This window comes from Corythoichthys intestinalis, chromosome 9 (genome assembly GCF_030265065.1).
Source record: "Corythoichthys intestinalis isolate RoL2023-P3 chromosome 9, ASM3026506v1, whole genome shotgun sequence".
Classification (NCBI taxonomy): Eukaryota; Metazoa; Chordata; class Actinopteri; order Syngnathiformes; family Syngnathidae; genus Corythoichthys; species Corythoichthys intestinalis.
The window spans coordinates 8,702,189-8,716,013 of record NC_080403.1 but is presented as its reverse complement, the minus strand read 5'-3'; the positions used below and the strand labels follow the sequence as shown (position 1 = coordinate 8,716,013).

At 39.0% G+C, this 13,825-nt stretch overlaps 1 protein-coding gene across 1 annotated transcript in view; it reads right to left on the bottom strand.

Annotated features, from left to right (window-relative positions):
- Positions 1 to 504: 504 nt before the first annotated feature.
- Positions 505 to 13,825, bottom strand: part of slc2a11a (solute carrier family 2 member 11a) — a 29,429-nt gene continuing 16,108 nt past the window's right edge. The window contains exons 8-12 of the mRNA XM_057847033.1: positions 11,319 to 11,429; positions 8,060 to 8,161; positions 7,320 to 7,395; positions 5,590 to 5,717; positions 505 to 5,039 (exon numbers count right to left, since the gene is read on the bottom strand). Of these exons, the coding sequence (XP_057703016.1) occupies positions 4,827 to 5,039; positions 5,590 to 5,717; positions 7,320 to 7,395; positions 8,060 to 8,161; positions 11,319 to 11,429 (630 nt within the window). The 3' untranslated portion in view covers positions 505 to 4,826. The remainder of the gene's footprint in view (positions 5,040 to 5,589; positions 5,718 to 7,319; positions 7,396 to 8,059; positions 8,162 to 11,318; positions 11,430 to 13,825) is intronic.

Here is a 13,825-nt window from a genome sequence, read left to right as displayed (position 1 = left end):
CATAGGTTCTAAGTTTAAGCTGTTCTGGGTAGGTAGGGGGGGCCTATCTGTTCCAAGTATCCTCTTGTATGTTCTTTATCAATGACTAAATCTCAAATGCTTCATTAGAGTAAACTTGCTTTCCTGAAGTGGCTTTGAAATGTAAACCTTTGGATGCCCGTGTGTTGTTTTTGTTCCCCACGAGTTCATCATATGGGATGTCTCCTGGTTTCAGTGGTGTGGCTTTATGAACTTGCACTGTATTTATGCACACTCAGGAGAATGGAGTGCTTTTTAGCCAATCATATTAGCAAATGATGAGTTGTTTTGGCATACATTAAAACATTTAAAACACTTCTGTTGAAATTCAAAAAAGCTTTTTGTCTCAGTTTGACAAGATACTTTGTCCCAATTAATGCCTGTAGTTGCTTTAAAATAGACCTTTTACAAAAGGCTTAAGTTTGAGAGACATAGAAGTAAATGCAAGTATAACACAAGTACTTTATTGGCGTTTGTCAAGATGTTTTTAACAAAGAGAAAATCACCACATAAATAAACATTAAATTAGGTGCAAACAGAAGTTTATAATCTTCAGTCATATTTGAACTGATGGTGTTTGGACATTCGTAAAGTCTATGCAATTTTGGATGGTCCACACGGTTTGGATATAATCCAATTGTTCTAAATGGCCCAAAAGTTATTATACTAAGCACTTTCTTTCTCTCCATGACTTAACTTATTTCTATGTTGTTACTACATAGGGCACAATAAGCCATATTCTATACAGAGATATGATAGCGTTGCATAGATATTGCAGTCACACCAGTTTTTTCTTATTTCCATTTGACTTTTTTTAAATTAAACCAGTAAATATAGTTACCTTCTTAAAATAATTGCCCAAGTCTATTTATTTCTATTTTAAACAAATGGTTCCATTTTTTTCCATTGAAAAACACAACAACAAAACTTTGGAGATAATTTTAAGAAGGCCTTGACATCAGAGTTCAACCGATATATCGTCCGGCCAATACATGGACTTTTTTCCAACATCGGCCGATTAACAACAAACAAAACAAAACAAACAAACAAACAAAAAAAAGATAAAAAAGGATTTTGATCAGGCATCTGTGTGGGCAACTGTGGCCAACACTGACTAACGGTAGGACCACGGAAGGACCCTGTCGCGACGCAATGTGAGTATCGACAGGATCTGAGTCTATTAAATTGTGTTTGCATATGTGAGATTATGAACATGTTTTCGAAAAAAAACAAAAAAACAATTGAGTACACCCTTAAAGGTATTTTGTTATATCTTTTCATGGGACCACACTGAAGATATGACTCTAAAAAAAGTAAAAGTAGTCAGTGTACAACTGCGTACATTCATTGTGCCCCTCAAAATAACTCAAAATACAGCCATTATTATTAGTCCTAGTATTATTATCAATAATAAAAAACATTTAAAAATTAAAACCCCGCGAAACACATCATATAACCCAAACTGTTGTTAAAAGGTCGCAAATCAACTCATACACGTTTAGCTTGTGCATATACTACACATGCGCCACTCACATCCTGTCGGTACTCACATTGGGTTGTGACAGACTTAGGGCCCAAATACACCAGATGCATGATCGTTGCGGTTCCGGTCCGGTTCAGTGTTGACCGCGTGCCACGCAGTACGTCAAAAACAGGCAAATCATACCGGCTGCGCACGGCTGCCGTCCGCCAACTCCGTTCCCTCGTGAGCGCTCGCGTGATCGCGCGCTATAATGTGCCATTTAAAACAACGAAAAACACACAGAGTCTATACTCATCAGAGAAGCAGAGAGAAAGCGCATTTTTTCTGTGGATATTGATATTTTAGTCATGTCTGTCTCTTAATTCCAGAGTGACTGCATCATGTTAAGATCAGGGCTCCGTGTGTGGGGGGTAGGGGGGCGGGGCCCTATTATGCCCTTGGTTGTGTCGGTGGGTTTATATCTTTGTGCACATTTAAAATTTATGGCACATAACATCTCATAGAGCTGTTATAAACAACTGTTAAATATTCTGTAATATTTATAAAATGGAGAGCGAGTTATATACCACACGAACTAAAAAACAGTGTACTTGGAATTGGTGTCTCAACACTGCAGATTCCTGTGCCCAGCGCAAACTGTTGGTTTTTCAATGAAAAGTCAAGTAAAATGTAGGAAAGAAAGAGAAACGTCTTGAATAGACCACCAGCTCGAAACTTGTGGGTGTCTCTTTATTCTCTTTCGTACTTTTCCCCCTCGACTCTGTATACAAACTGACATTGTGTGTGCACCGGGCACGAGAATTTCTGCAGTGGAGCCACTTTCAGATGCGCTGCTTTTTTTTTTTCCTGCTCAAAGTTGTCAGCACCTCGTGTGTTTGATATCAATGCCAGAAAAACACACATAATAGGACACCTTGCAGCTTCCCTTTTAATGCTGTCCTTATAATAACAATCTGCTGCATCGTATATCACTTTGTGACTTTCCACCTCCATGATGAAACAGTCTTCGTCGATGTGTGCTGGTGTTTAAAACGTGAATAAGCAACTGGGCTGTTACGTCCAGGCCCAGCTCCGCCCATTTTGTTGGATGCGTGTCCGGCAGAAATAGAAAATAGCCTATACCATCTGAGGGGCATGCGGCATGCCGGAGGTGGTTCGCAGTCAATCCAGAGCACTGATGCGGCCGGTATACGTTGAACAATAGGATATAATGGGAACGGATTGGCTCCGGCGCTATTTTTTACCGGAGTCGGACCGGAACCGCAACGATCATGCATCTGGTGTATTTGGGCCCTTCCTGCTGACGCTTGAAGGCAAGCAGCTACAGGAAGCGCCAGTCTCGCCTGTTTTGTAAATATAGTAAAAAAAAATTAATCTTGCATGAGAGAATATGCAATGTTGCTTCAGCCTTTTAAGGTGTTTACTGAGTGATCCTTACACTCTAAATGTAACTTGTAACATGCGTGTTAGTATTAGCTTTAGCATGGCGAGCATTCTCTTAAAAAAGTGCCTATGACAGCAAAAAGCATGTTTATTTCATATTTCATGCGGTATTTTATGCTCCTGAATGCAATGGACCGCTTGGATGTGTGTGGAAGCGATCGTTTTGTTTATTCAATTGTTGAATCCCGCGCCATGAAAATAAGTGACTTCCGCCTCCAATCTCTGCTTTAGGAAGAATGTGAATCTGACGTCACCCGGGTCAGCATCTCACAACATAGCCATTGCTTTATAGCATGCAGATGGACTGCGGATTCAGCTGATTTTGCGGATTAATTCTTTCATTTTTCCCATCACGCCAGCCCAACAATCAATCCCGCCGCCATGTGTGAGTTGGGGTAGTTTTGTGTGATTTTTCACTTTTGGAGTTTCCCTTTCTCTCCCCGGCGACAATCACTGCCTGCCCGCCGCAGAAAAAAACTTGAAAACGCCACTCTGTTCGGGTTAGCATGTCGGCTAGCTATCACGCCTCCAGCTTTGTTTATGCTCTTTCCTCAGTCTCCGAAGCCAGGGCAGGGAAATGACATATGCCTGAATAACTTGGTGGCATAAAATTCCTCTCGTGAGGTACAAGAAGTCGACTGAAATCGTGACCCAGCCGATGTCATCCTCTAGCTGGGGACCCTAGAGCGCTATAATAACAGGCGGGGCTAAACGGCAGATTAAAAGACTAATTTCTCGTCATCTGCGCTTTGCCAAATTGTTGTACATAGTCGAATCGTCTCAAAATATGATTGTAATTGACATACTAATGCTATTAAAGATTTTTTTATGCTGTCATAGGCACTTTAAACTCTCACTTGTTTACATTTCATCGTGACTTCCTGGTGGGTTTAATTATTTGAAAATGATGTACTGTTCTTGCCGAGTGTGTATAATCATAAAAAGACGTGGCGAGTTAGTTGGTTTGGTAGCAATAGACCGAGTTAATCCTTTGAGTCCCAGGTCATATTTGTAAATTTGAAGCTGTTGAAACAATTTAAAAAAGCCTTTTATAATCTATGTGCTTAAAAAAAAAAAAGTATATCGGCCACAAATATCAGCTTACAAAATCGGCAATGGATATCAGCAATCGGCTGAATTTCTTTTTTCATATTGGTATCAGCACCAGCATTTTAAAAATCCCATATCGGTCGACCTCGAATCGACATAAGGACAGTGTACAATATACTTTATATTTAAAAGAAAATGGCGATCTAAAGTTCAAAAACCTGAAGAAACTGAGATCACTTTGGGATTCTGCATCTAAATAATAGTTAAAAAAGCTGATTTCATTTAAATTACAGTATACTGCATTCTATATCTTTGTTTGAAGTCAGTAACATTCTGCATAGTGACAAGAACATACAGTAAACCATAAAATGTTCTTCCACTAGGTAGCTGTTCAACTTGTTGGAATTCATAGAACAGTTTTCCTTTGTTAATTTATCATGCCCAGATTTTCCACAAAAGCAAATCTGTGATTATTGAGCATAGATGAAAGAATCAATATTTCACTATGTATGTATGTGAAATTTTTGGTTGGTCTTGTATTATTAAATCATTCTAATTTAAAATCTGTGCTACACATTTTTGAAAAAAACAAAAACAAAAACAAAAAAAAAACAGTTTTACATGATAAGGCCTATCTTCCACACTTCCATATACTGTCCTGTAATATAATGGTATATTTACATATGCACACACACACACAAATATCTATTTCTGCTTTGGAATTAGCTGAACACAGAATATTTGTGGAATTTCAATTAAAAATGAAAGCGCACTTAAGTGAAAATATAAAAGAGCTCTATCGACCAAAGTTGGCTGCTTTGACAACAGGCTTCTACAAGGACGTGGACGTACACACTTCGCCTAGCTGATACTGACTCCGAGGGCTGTACGTCTTTTGCTTGTTTTTGAAGTTGAGCTTGTGGAATTCACCAGTGATGGCTGATAATGATTTGCCCTTGGTCTCTGGCAGGACCAGGCCGACATACAGTGCAGAGAGCAGACACACTGTTCCAAAAGGCACAAAACAATACTGGCGCATCTCATTCTAAAAAAAAAAAAAAACAACACACACAGCAGAGAAGATAAATGCAGGTTTACCCATACAACGTGCAATGACTACAGCAGGTGTACAGCAAGTGTCCAATACTCAACCAATACCATAGGAGGTGACATTTATGCTCGACTCATACAGTTATCGCACTTATTTTGGTAGTTTAATACTCAAAATGGCAGGCGAAAATGATGGTATAGAAACCTATTTTTGCCAGATACACTTTCGTGCATTTTTTATATTTTTGTACAAAATCCATTACATGTAGCTCTAAATACAGAATTTTGCAAAACCTTTCCACGTGAAAAACCTATAACTCAAGGACCAGGATTAAAACAAATTTTTAAAAAAATATATACGAGAGCAGACCAAGTTTTGGAAATCGAGACTGAGACAAGACCCTCAAAATATGCACATAACCTTGAAATTAATCAGCTCAAGTGGGCCCATTTTAAACAGCCCAATCATGTAAATTGTATGGGATTATTGAAGTTCTGATAACATTATTGTGTTTTACACTGAATGGGGAGATGCATATACCCACCACTAGAAATGGAAAGATCATCCCCACGATGAAGAGGTTCAACCACATCATGGAGCCAGCGATCATGTAGGCTGCCGGCCGAGCAGTTTGATTGAAAATCTCGGTGGGCAGGATTCCAGTTACACCAGCTACAAGCAGAACATTAATTAAAAACAATCATGGCAACCCTTCTCTCGTGAAGCTCATAAAGTACTCAGACATTTGTCTGGGGTTCAAGTATTGAAGTGGACTATATCTACACTGCTGGCCAAAAGTATTGGCACCCCTACAGTTCTGTCAGATAATGCTCAATTTCTCCCAGAAAATGATAGCAATTACAAATGCTTTGGTAGTAATATCTTCATTTATTTTGCTTAATGAAAAAACACAAAAGAGAATGGGAAAAAAATTTAATCATTATCATTTTACACAAAACTCCAAAAATGGAACGGACAAAAGTATTGGCACCCTCAGATTAATACTTGGTAGCACAACATTTAGACATAATAACTGCGAACAACCGCTACCGGTATCCATCAGTGAGTTTCTTACAAGGCTCTGCAGGAATTTTAGACCATTCTACTTTGGCCAACTGCTCCAGGTCTCTGAGATTTGAAGGGTGTCTTCTCCATACTGCCATTTTCAGATCTCTCCACAGGTGTTCTATGAGATTCAGGTCTGGACTCATTGCTGGCCAATTTAGAAGTCTCTAGTGCTTTCTCTCAAACCATTTTCTAGTGCTTTTTGAATGTGTTTTGGGTCATTGTCCTGCTGGAAGACACATGACTTCTGAGGGAGATCCAGCTTTCTCACACTGGGCCCTACATTAAGCTGCAAAATTTGTTGGTAGTCTTCAGACTTGATAATGCCATGCACACAGTCAAGCAGTCCAGTGCTAGAGACAGCAAAGCAACCACCAAACATCAGGGAACCTCCGCCATGTTCGACTGTGGGGACCGTGTCTTCTTTGAAGGCCTCTTTTTTTTCCTGTAAACTCTGTGTTGATGCCTTTTCCCAAAAAGCTCTACTTTTGTCTCACCTGACCAGAGAACCTTCTTCCAAAACGTTTTTGGCTTTCTCAGGTAAATTTTGGCAAACTCCAGCCTGGCTTTTTGATGTCTCTGGGTCAGAAGTGGGGTCTTCCTGGGTATCCTACTATAGAGTCCCTTTTCATTCAGATGCCGACGGATAGTACGGGTTCACACTATTGTACCCTCAGACTGCAGGACAGCTTGAACTTGTTTGGATGTTAGTTGAGGTTCTCTATCCACCATCCGCACAATCTTTCGTTGAAATCTCTTGTCAATTTTTCTTTTTTATCCACATCTAGGGAGGTAAGCCACAGTGCCACAGAACAGAGGTTGAGTCAACTTTGATCCATTTTAACTGGCTGCAAGTGTGATTTAGTTATCGCCACCACCAGTGTGCAACAGGTAAGTAATAGGTGCTGTTAATTACACAAATTAGAGAAGCACCACCCGATTTTTCAAAGAGTGCCAATACATTTGTACGGCCCATTTTTGGAGTTTTGTGTAAGATTATTTTTTTTCCCATTCTCTTTTGTGTTTTTTCATTGCAAACAAAATAAATGAAGGTATTACTACCAAAGCATTTGTGATTCCATTTTTCAGGGAGAAATTGAGCATTATTTGACAGAACTGCAGGGGTGCCAATACTTTTTGCCAGCAGTGTATGACTGAGCTAAGGCATACAATGATTGAGATCTGAGACTCTTTTTTTCATTCACTGACCTGGTCCCATTCCAAAGCTGAGAATGTAGGTGAAGATGCAGCCCATGCTCAGGTAAGGCATCCAAGATACTAAGTGCTGTGGCAATATCACAAAATACACAGTTAAAGTGTAGCAAGTCAAGTCCGGGGGGCCAGCCGAGGCCCACAACATCATTTTTTGTGGGTCTTGAAATCTGATTATGTGCAATGCTACAATAAATCTATTTTAAAAAAATGCATTTGTGACAGTTTATAAAACAGTAAAATATTCTTGTGACTGTTATTTATCTGCTCCGCCACAATGGATGATGGGTAGTTGTGGCAACCACGACTGAGTGTAGTGATTGCTATTGTTATGTCATGTGTGTTCTGTTCAATAAAGTGTGTTGTCTCTTGGGGTCGTGCGGTGCATTGGGCACAAGAAGAGCAAGTGTTAAAAACCAAAGCCAGTCTGTGTTATTCTTCTCCATATCCTTAACTCGAAATAATTTGGTAAATTGCATCTAATTAAAGTAAGTAACATAAATTACATTTTCTAAGGCAGCAAGCTCAACTTATCATATTTTACAAAGTACGCACAATGTCCTTTCCCCCCTCTAATCGTATTGTACAGGTAATACGTAAAAAAAAAAAAAAAAGGTGGAAAAGTTTTGCAATTATTTTTGATGTCACAAAAATATGGCTTTTGTAGAGAGATGTCAAGATTTTTATATCCACTGCACGTACATTCTGACACACAACACACAATAGAAAGTGAGTACCTCAAAAGACAACGCAATAGTGAAGACAATAGCCCAGATGGTCATGAAGATGAAGCCTCCCATCAGCAGGAACCTCCGACCTTTGCGCTCGATCAGCAGGTTCTGAAAACATGTCATATCAGGAGTACAATTTTCCCTCCCCTGCAGCTAAGATTCACAACAGTTCTCTGTGTAAGGCATTGCAGTTCTGCACCCCTGCTAATGACAAACGCAATAATAAACATATCGGTAAATCGATACCTCTGACAGTGTCGATATTAAATTTTGTCATTGTAAAGACAAAATGTCTGGTAGAGCTCTTTTCTTGGAGCTCAGATGAAGTGTTTGTACCTAATAATGTTAATAAGAGTTCCAACCATCGCAAATGGTTGTTTGTCTCTGCACGTCCCTGCCCTGCAACTAAGTAGTAACCTTTGGCCTTTGTGGCCCGCGTTTCGCCAAAAGACAGACTATACCCTAGACTAGTCGTCAGGCAGACAGGGGGCGCTTAGAGAGAACCTCTAATTCTCATTTTCGTGATCCAACTGAGGTTAGAAATTGAACCGACACTGCCTACAGAGAAGACAAACAAATGAACCATTACACTATCAGTACGTAACTCATTTTTTACTGACCAGGAAACTAAGTATCAATATATTCCATCAAAAAATATTACTTCTGAACAAACACAGACATATAATTTTAAGGGCTGTCAAACAATTAACATTTTTAATCGAGTTAATCACAGCTTAAAAATGAATTAATCGTAATTAATCGCAATTGAAACCATCTCTAAAATATGCCATATCTTTTTGTAAATTATTGTTGGAATGGAAAGATAAGACACAAGACGGACATAAACATTCAACATACTGTACATACTGGACTGTCTCAGAAAATTAGAATACACAATATTCTAATTTTTTGAGACAGTCCTGTGTATATATACAGGACTGTCTCAGGAAATTAGAATATTGTGTATTCTAATTTCCTGAGACAGTCAGGAAATTAGAATATTGTGTATTCTAATTTCCTGAGACAGTCCTGTATATATACACAGGACTGTCTCAAAAAATTAGAATATTGTGTATTCTAATTTTCTGAGACAGTCCAGTAAGTACTGTATTTGTTTATTATAACAATAAATCCACAAGATGACATTAACATTATTAACATTTTTTTCTGTTAAAGGGATCCACGGAAAGAAAGACTTGTAGTTCTTAAAAGATAAATTTGAGTACAAGTTATAGTAATTTTATATTAAAACCCCTCTTAATGTTTTCGTTTTAATAAAAATTGTAAAATTTTCAATCAAAAAATAAACTGATAGCTCGCCATTGTTGACGTCGCCGAGCGGTGACGTCACATCGGGCTCCCTGCTGTTCTTCCAGTGTCTTTGACTACGTTAGGTAGTGATTGAAATACACCACAAAGTGTCAATGGTGAGTTTTAAATGAGAGATTTAGCCAAGGCAAAGTTCTCTTTGCATTGAGCCTTTTTCTTTTTGTGAACATTATTTTTTTGAGGGATAGGAATATTATTTTTGTTGTGTTTTCACTAAATGATACTGTCGCGACTTAACTGTTCCGCCCAAAGGCATGATGGCAATTTGCCAACCATGACTGTCAGTGGTGGCTGCAAATGGTATACAGTATGTTCTGCGTTGTGTTCAATTAGGTGTGTTAAGAAAAAGATTGTCTCGTGCTCTGCACAAATGCATGATGGGAAGTTGGCCAACCATGACTGTCAGTGGTGGCTGCAAATAGCATACAATATGTTCTGCGTTGTGTTCAATTAGGCGTGTTAGGCGAGGTCCAATGAACGCCTGTGTCCACTCACATTTCTCTGCATTTTCACTCTCAATGTGCTAAAATGGCATCGTTGTAAACTCTTTGAGGCGACGCGTGAACGGGTCATTCCTTGTTTGTGTTAATTGCGTCAAATATTTTAACGTGGTTAATCAAAATAATTAATTGCCGCCCATTAACGCGATAAATTTGACAGCCCTAATAATTTTATTTTAAAATAAGAGAGGGAACAATTAATATTTACTGTAGGCCTCTAACCCAACAGTGTCCAAACTGCGGCCCACATGCCAACTGCAGCTTACTGCCCCATGTTTTTTAGCTTGCAGCGAATGATGAAATATCCTTGAATGTGGCCTGCACAAGAAGCTTAAATTCAGCCTACATTCTGTTGGACTTCAGTTACTGTTCCACAAATTGCTAATTCTGCTATTTAGTTTGTTGTTTTATTATAATTTGACGCTGTGAGTGTGCATGACATCTGAGTTAATGACCAGCCACTACTTGTCATGTGTTTGTGGATATGAATGTAACCCCGGTTTTACACCAGGATTTTTGTGTCTCGTGACAAATAATAAACTCTGCCGTTCGTTTCGGGTGCACTTCTGGGACGTGTCTGAAATGCAGTTGCTCTCCAATCAGTGTGTACTCACTGCTTGACTTTAACACCAAAGTCAATGCAGCTGGTGCAAAATAATACAATCAAAAATAATACAAGCAAAAAATACTATAGGCTTCTATTCTAATCAATACGAGGTGGTCCACATCATCCGTTCAGCTCCGATTTGGATCCGCTTGAGTCTGTTCACTCTGATCAGTCAAAACAAAAATACGGACGAGGTCTATTTTCTGGTTCATGAACCTGCGGCCATATCAAGTCTTGCATTTTAGCATGCACTAAACAGGAAATAGAACGTGCTGTCCTCCGTTTTGTGCATGCGTCCTCGGGTGAGAGATGTATGCAGTATGCATTGGGCAATGCAGCCGCAAAAGATCGGAGCTGAGCTGTGACAGACTTAGTGGGATTTTGGGGAAAGTGGGATTTCGGGGAAAGTCTGTTCTTCTGCTTACAATGTTAAAGTGCAAATTGCCCCTCATTGTCTCGTGAACACCACTATATAGAACAGACCTTTTGGTCGGTTCGTCACTTTAATAATTTTGCACATAATTCACCCGAGAGTACAAGTCAGACCCTTGGCCAAACTATATGTTTAGATCGTCGCGTCTACCAAATGTAACAAAGCGGAAAAATTTCAAGTTTGCCCTAGCATCCTTTGATTTTTCTAAAATCGCCTCTTGGAAAAAAGGTTGGGACACCCCTAATCTAACCAGTACCAGTACAGCCGTCAGATAATTGACGGATTTTAAAACAAAGTTCAAATTAAAGTGAGGTGTCAACCTGTATTCATGTGACAAGGATTCCACATTCCTTCTCTGTGTAGCTGTTATGTAAGAGCTCCTTGGCAGGGACTTACACATATAATGCAGGCTGTGAATTCGCAAGTGCCAGTGCCGATTGTGACATACTGGATTTGATCGTTCGATATCCCAGCCTCTTTAAAAACATAAGCTGCATAGAAGTAGATCTGGAAGACAAACAAGAAAGTGTTGGAAATGACTAACTCTTTGCAGCTGGATAACATCACCAGAAACAAAATTATACTAAATTAAGACAGATGTATACAGTATAATTTATAAAGTAGGTATTTATATAAGAATAACAACAGTACCATACAGCAGCATGAGTCTTAAATGCAAAGGACCCCTTCTGAAACGTATTACATAATTCAGTTAATACGTCAGTCGATAAATCCATCAGGCATGCAGTTGAATGGTAAGCAACTTGAGGCCAAGGAATTTTAAGATTAGCGTCACCTGTGCAATCTAATGAGATGTATCATTACAGGGGTAGACAATCAGGGAAATTAGACATTAGCCATTAGAAATTAGATCACGTTTACTGGCTCCACTCTCAAAACCATTGGTCAAGGTCAATGTGTTAGTTATTGATCCCAATAATCACAAAAAAAGAACAATTTGCTTGAATAACATTTTTTTTTAGGTAGACTCATTAATTGTGAACCACAACGGTGCAAAAACATGAATCTAAAGCATAAAATCCTATTCCAATTCCAAAGGCATAATCACATCCATAACCACTCTAGTATAGCCAACATTTTTTCTTAGGAGCTCCAGGGGAAAGCGGGCCCGCAGGAGAGCCCCATGCCTGGGCGAAGCTTTCCTGTCTTCCCCTTACCGCCCTCTGGAAGCCCGCACCCTCGTCTCGGTTGTCATGGCAATAATTTAGAAGACAAAGAGATGACAATTGCGGCTAATGATTTTTAAGCTAGACCGTCTAATTATCACGATATTATTTTTACGCAGATGAATTATTACATGTTATAGTCATATCATAGGTTTCATACTTGTTAACTTTTCTCTAACTTACTTGTCTGCATATATGTGGGCTGTACACCTTACAGTAAACCTAGGTTTTTTTTGTCTCATCGTAGCCGAGCCAATTCCAGCAGTCTCACCACTGGGGCTGAAACTTTCTCTCCCTTTTCTTCTCATATTCAATTTCGCTTTCTCTCAACTTCTCCTGGTGACTCTCTTTCTTGAGTGGTCTTTTGTCCCCGGTGCTTGGCCGGGTGTTGGTGGTTTCAGAAACATGTCGTCTTGTAGTATAAAGTTAGGTGGGTACTGAGATACTGACAATCAATCGGCAGCAGTAATCAGGTTGCGCGTGTTCACGCGGTCGTGAATGAGGTGTGTTTATACCCCACGGAGAGCAACGGGCTGCAACATTAACTGTAAGGTTGTCTTTGATCGGGATAGAAAAGTATTGTTCAGTTAATACCTCTCAGGAAATGTCAATCAACACTAACCATTATTATCGGTAGATTATCAAAAGCTTTATCAAAGGCAGTCGCTTGTCCCCCATGCGTGGGGCTGTAGGACCACATCACATTGTGTTGGCGAAACATTCAAATGAATAATACAAATGTCTTTGTTTGAGGGAATTTGACCTTGTTACTGGCCGCAGCATGACCCCAATGCTCGTTACTGAAAATTCTTGGATTCAGGGATCACTTCTTGGATCCAGGGACCATTTAATCCTTTAATGCGTGAATAACGATTATTCTTTTTTTAAATCCTAAAACCAATATTTAGTATGCAATAGTTTAGTATGACTTTCCTGTGTATGCCTTTTCTATTTTTTTACTTAACTCCTAACTTTTACTAAACTCACCGGATGCCATTGACGCGGTTAAAATTTGACTGGGAACGTTCATTCGCCCCTCCCAGTCAAAAGGGATTGGGGATCTAGTGAGGTCAACGGCACTAAAACATGAGCTTTCATAGCCAGTTCTAACTCATTTGGACGTCTATCGCCATCAATGGAATGCAACAAGTTTTAAATACAATAAAATCAACTTTAGTGGCTGTGACCAGGGAATATTTCTGTTTTTATTTATTCTAATATATTTTTAATTAATGTTGTCTTAATTTATAAATGTATTTATTAATTGCAAGTAGATACATGAATAATAATAATTCAAAAAATAGATATAATAATAATAATTGTTAATATTTAGGTTTTTGACCAAAAACAGTCACCTGCTCTAAAAAAGATTAAAAGTGTCAACTTTTGAATGAATTGACAGAAAAATGAATTGAAAGACATAAATATAAACAGCCTATTGAAAACACAACCCAATACTGTATAACTATGACAAGTCTTACAGAGTCATGTTGGCAGCTGCTTATCAATAAAGTTATACGGCGACATGACATATTAATCATCGCAAATTATTTTGTGGACACCAAAGCTGTGGCTCGCTGAACACAGGACCCTTAATTTGAGAACCTTGCACTGACCGAAGACAACAGCACTCAGGAGCAGACACGTTTCGTTGGTTCATCCAAGCTGTCAATCACACACTTATGAATCTTCACGAGCATTAATTTTTAATTTGGA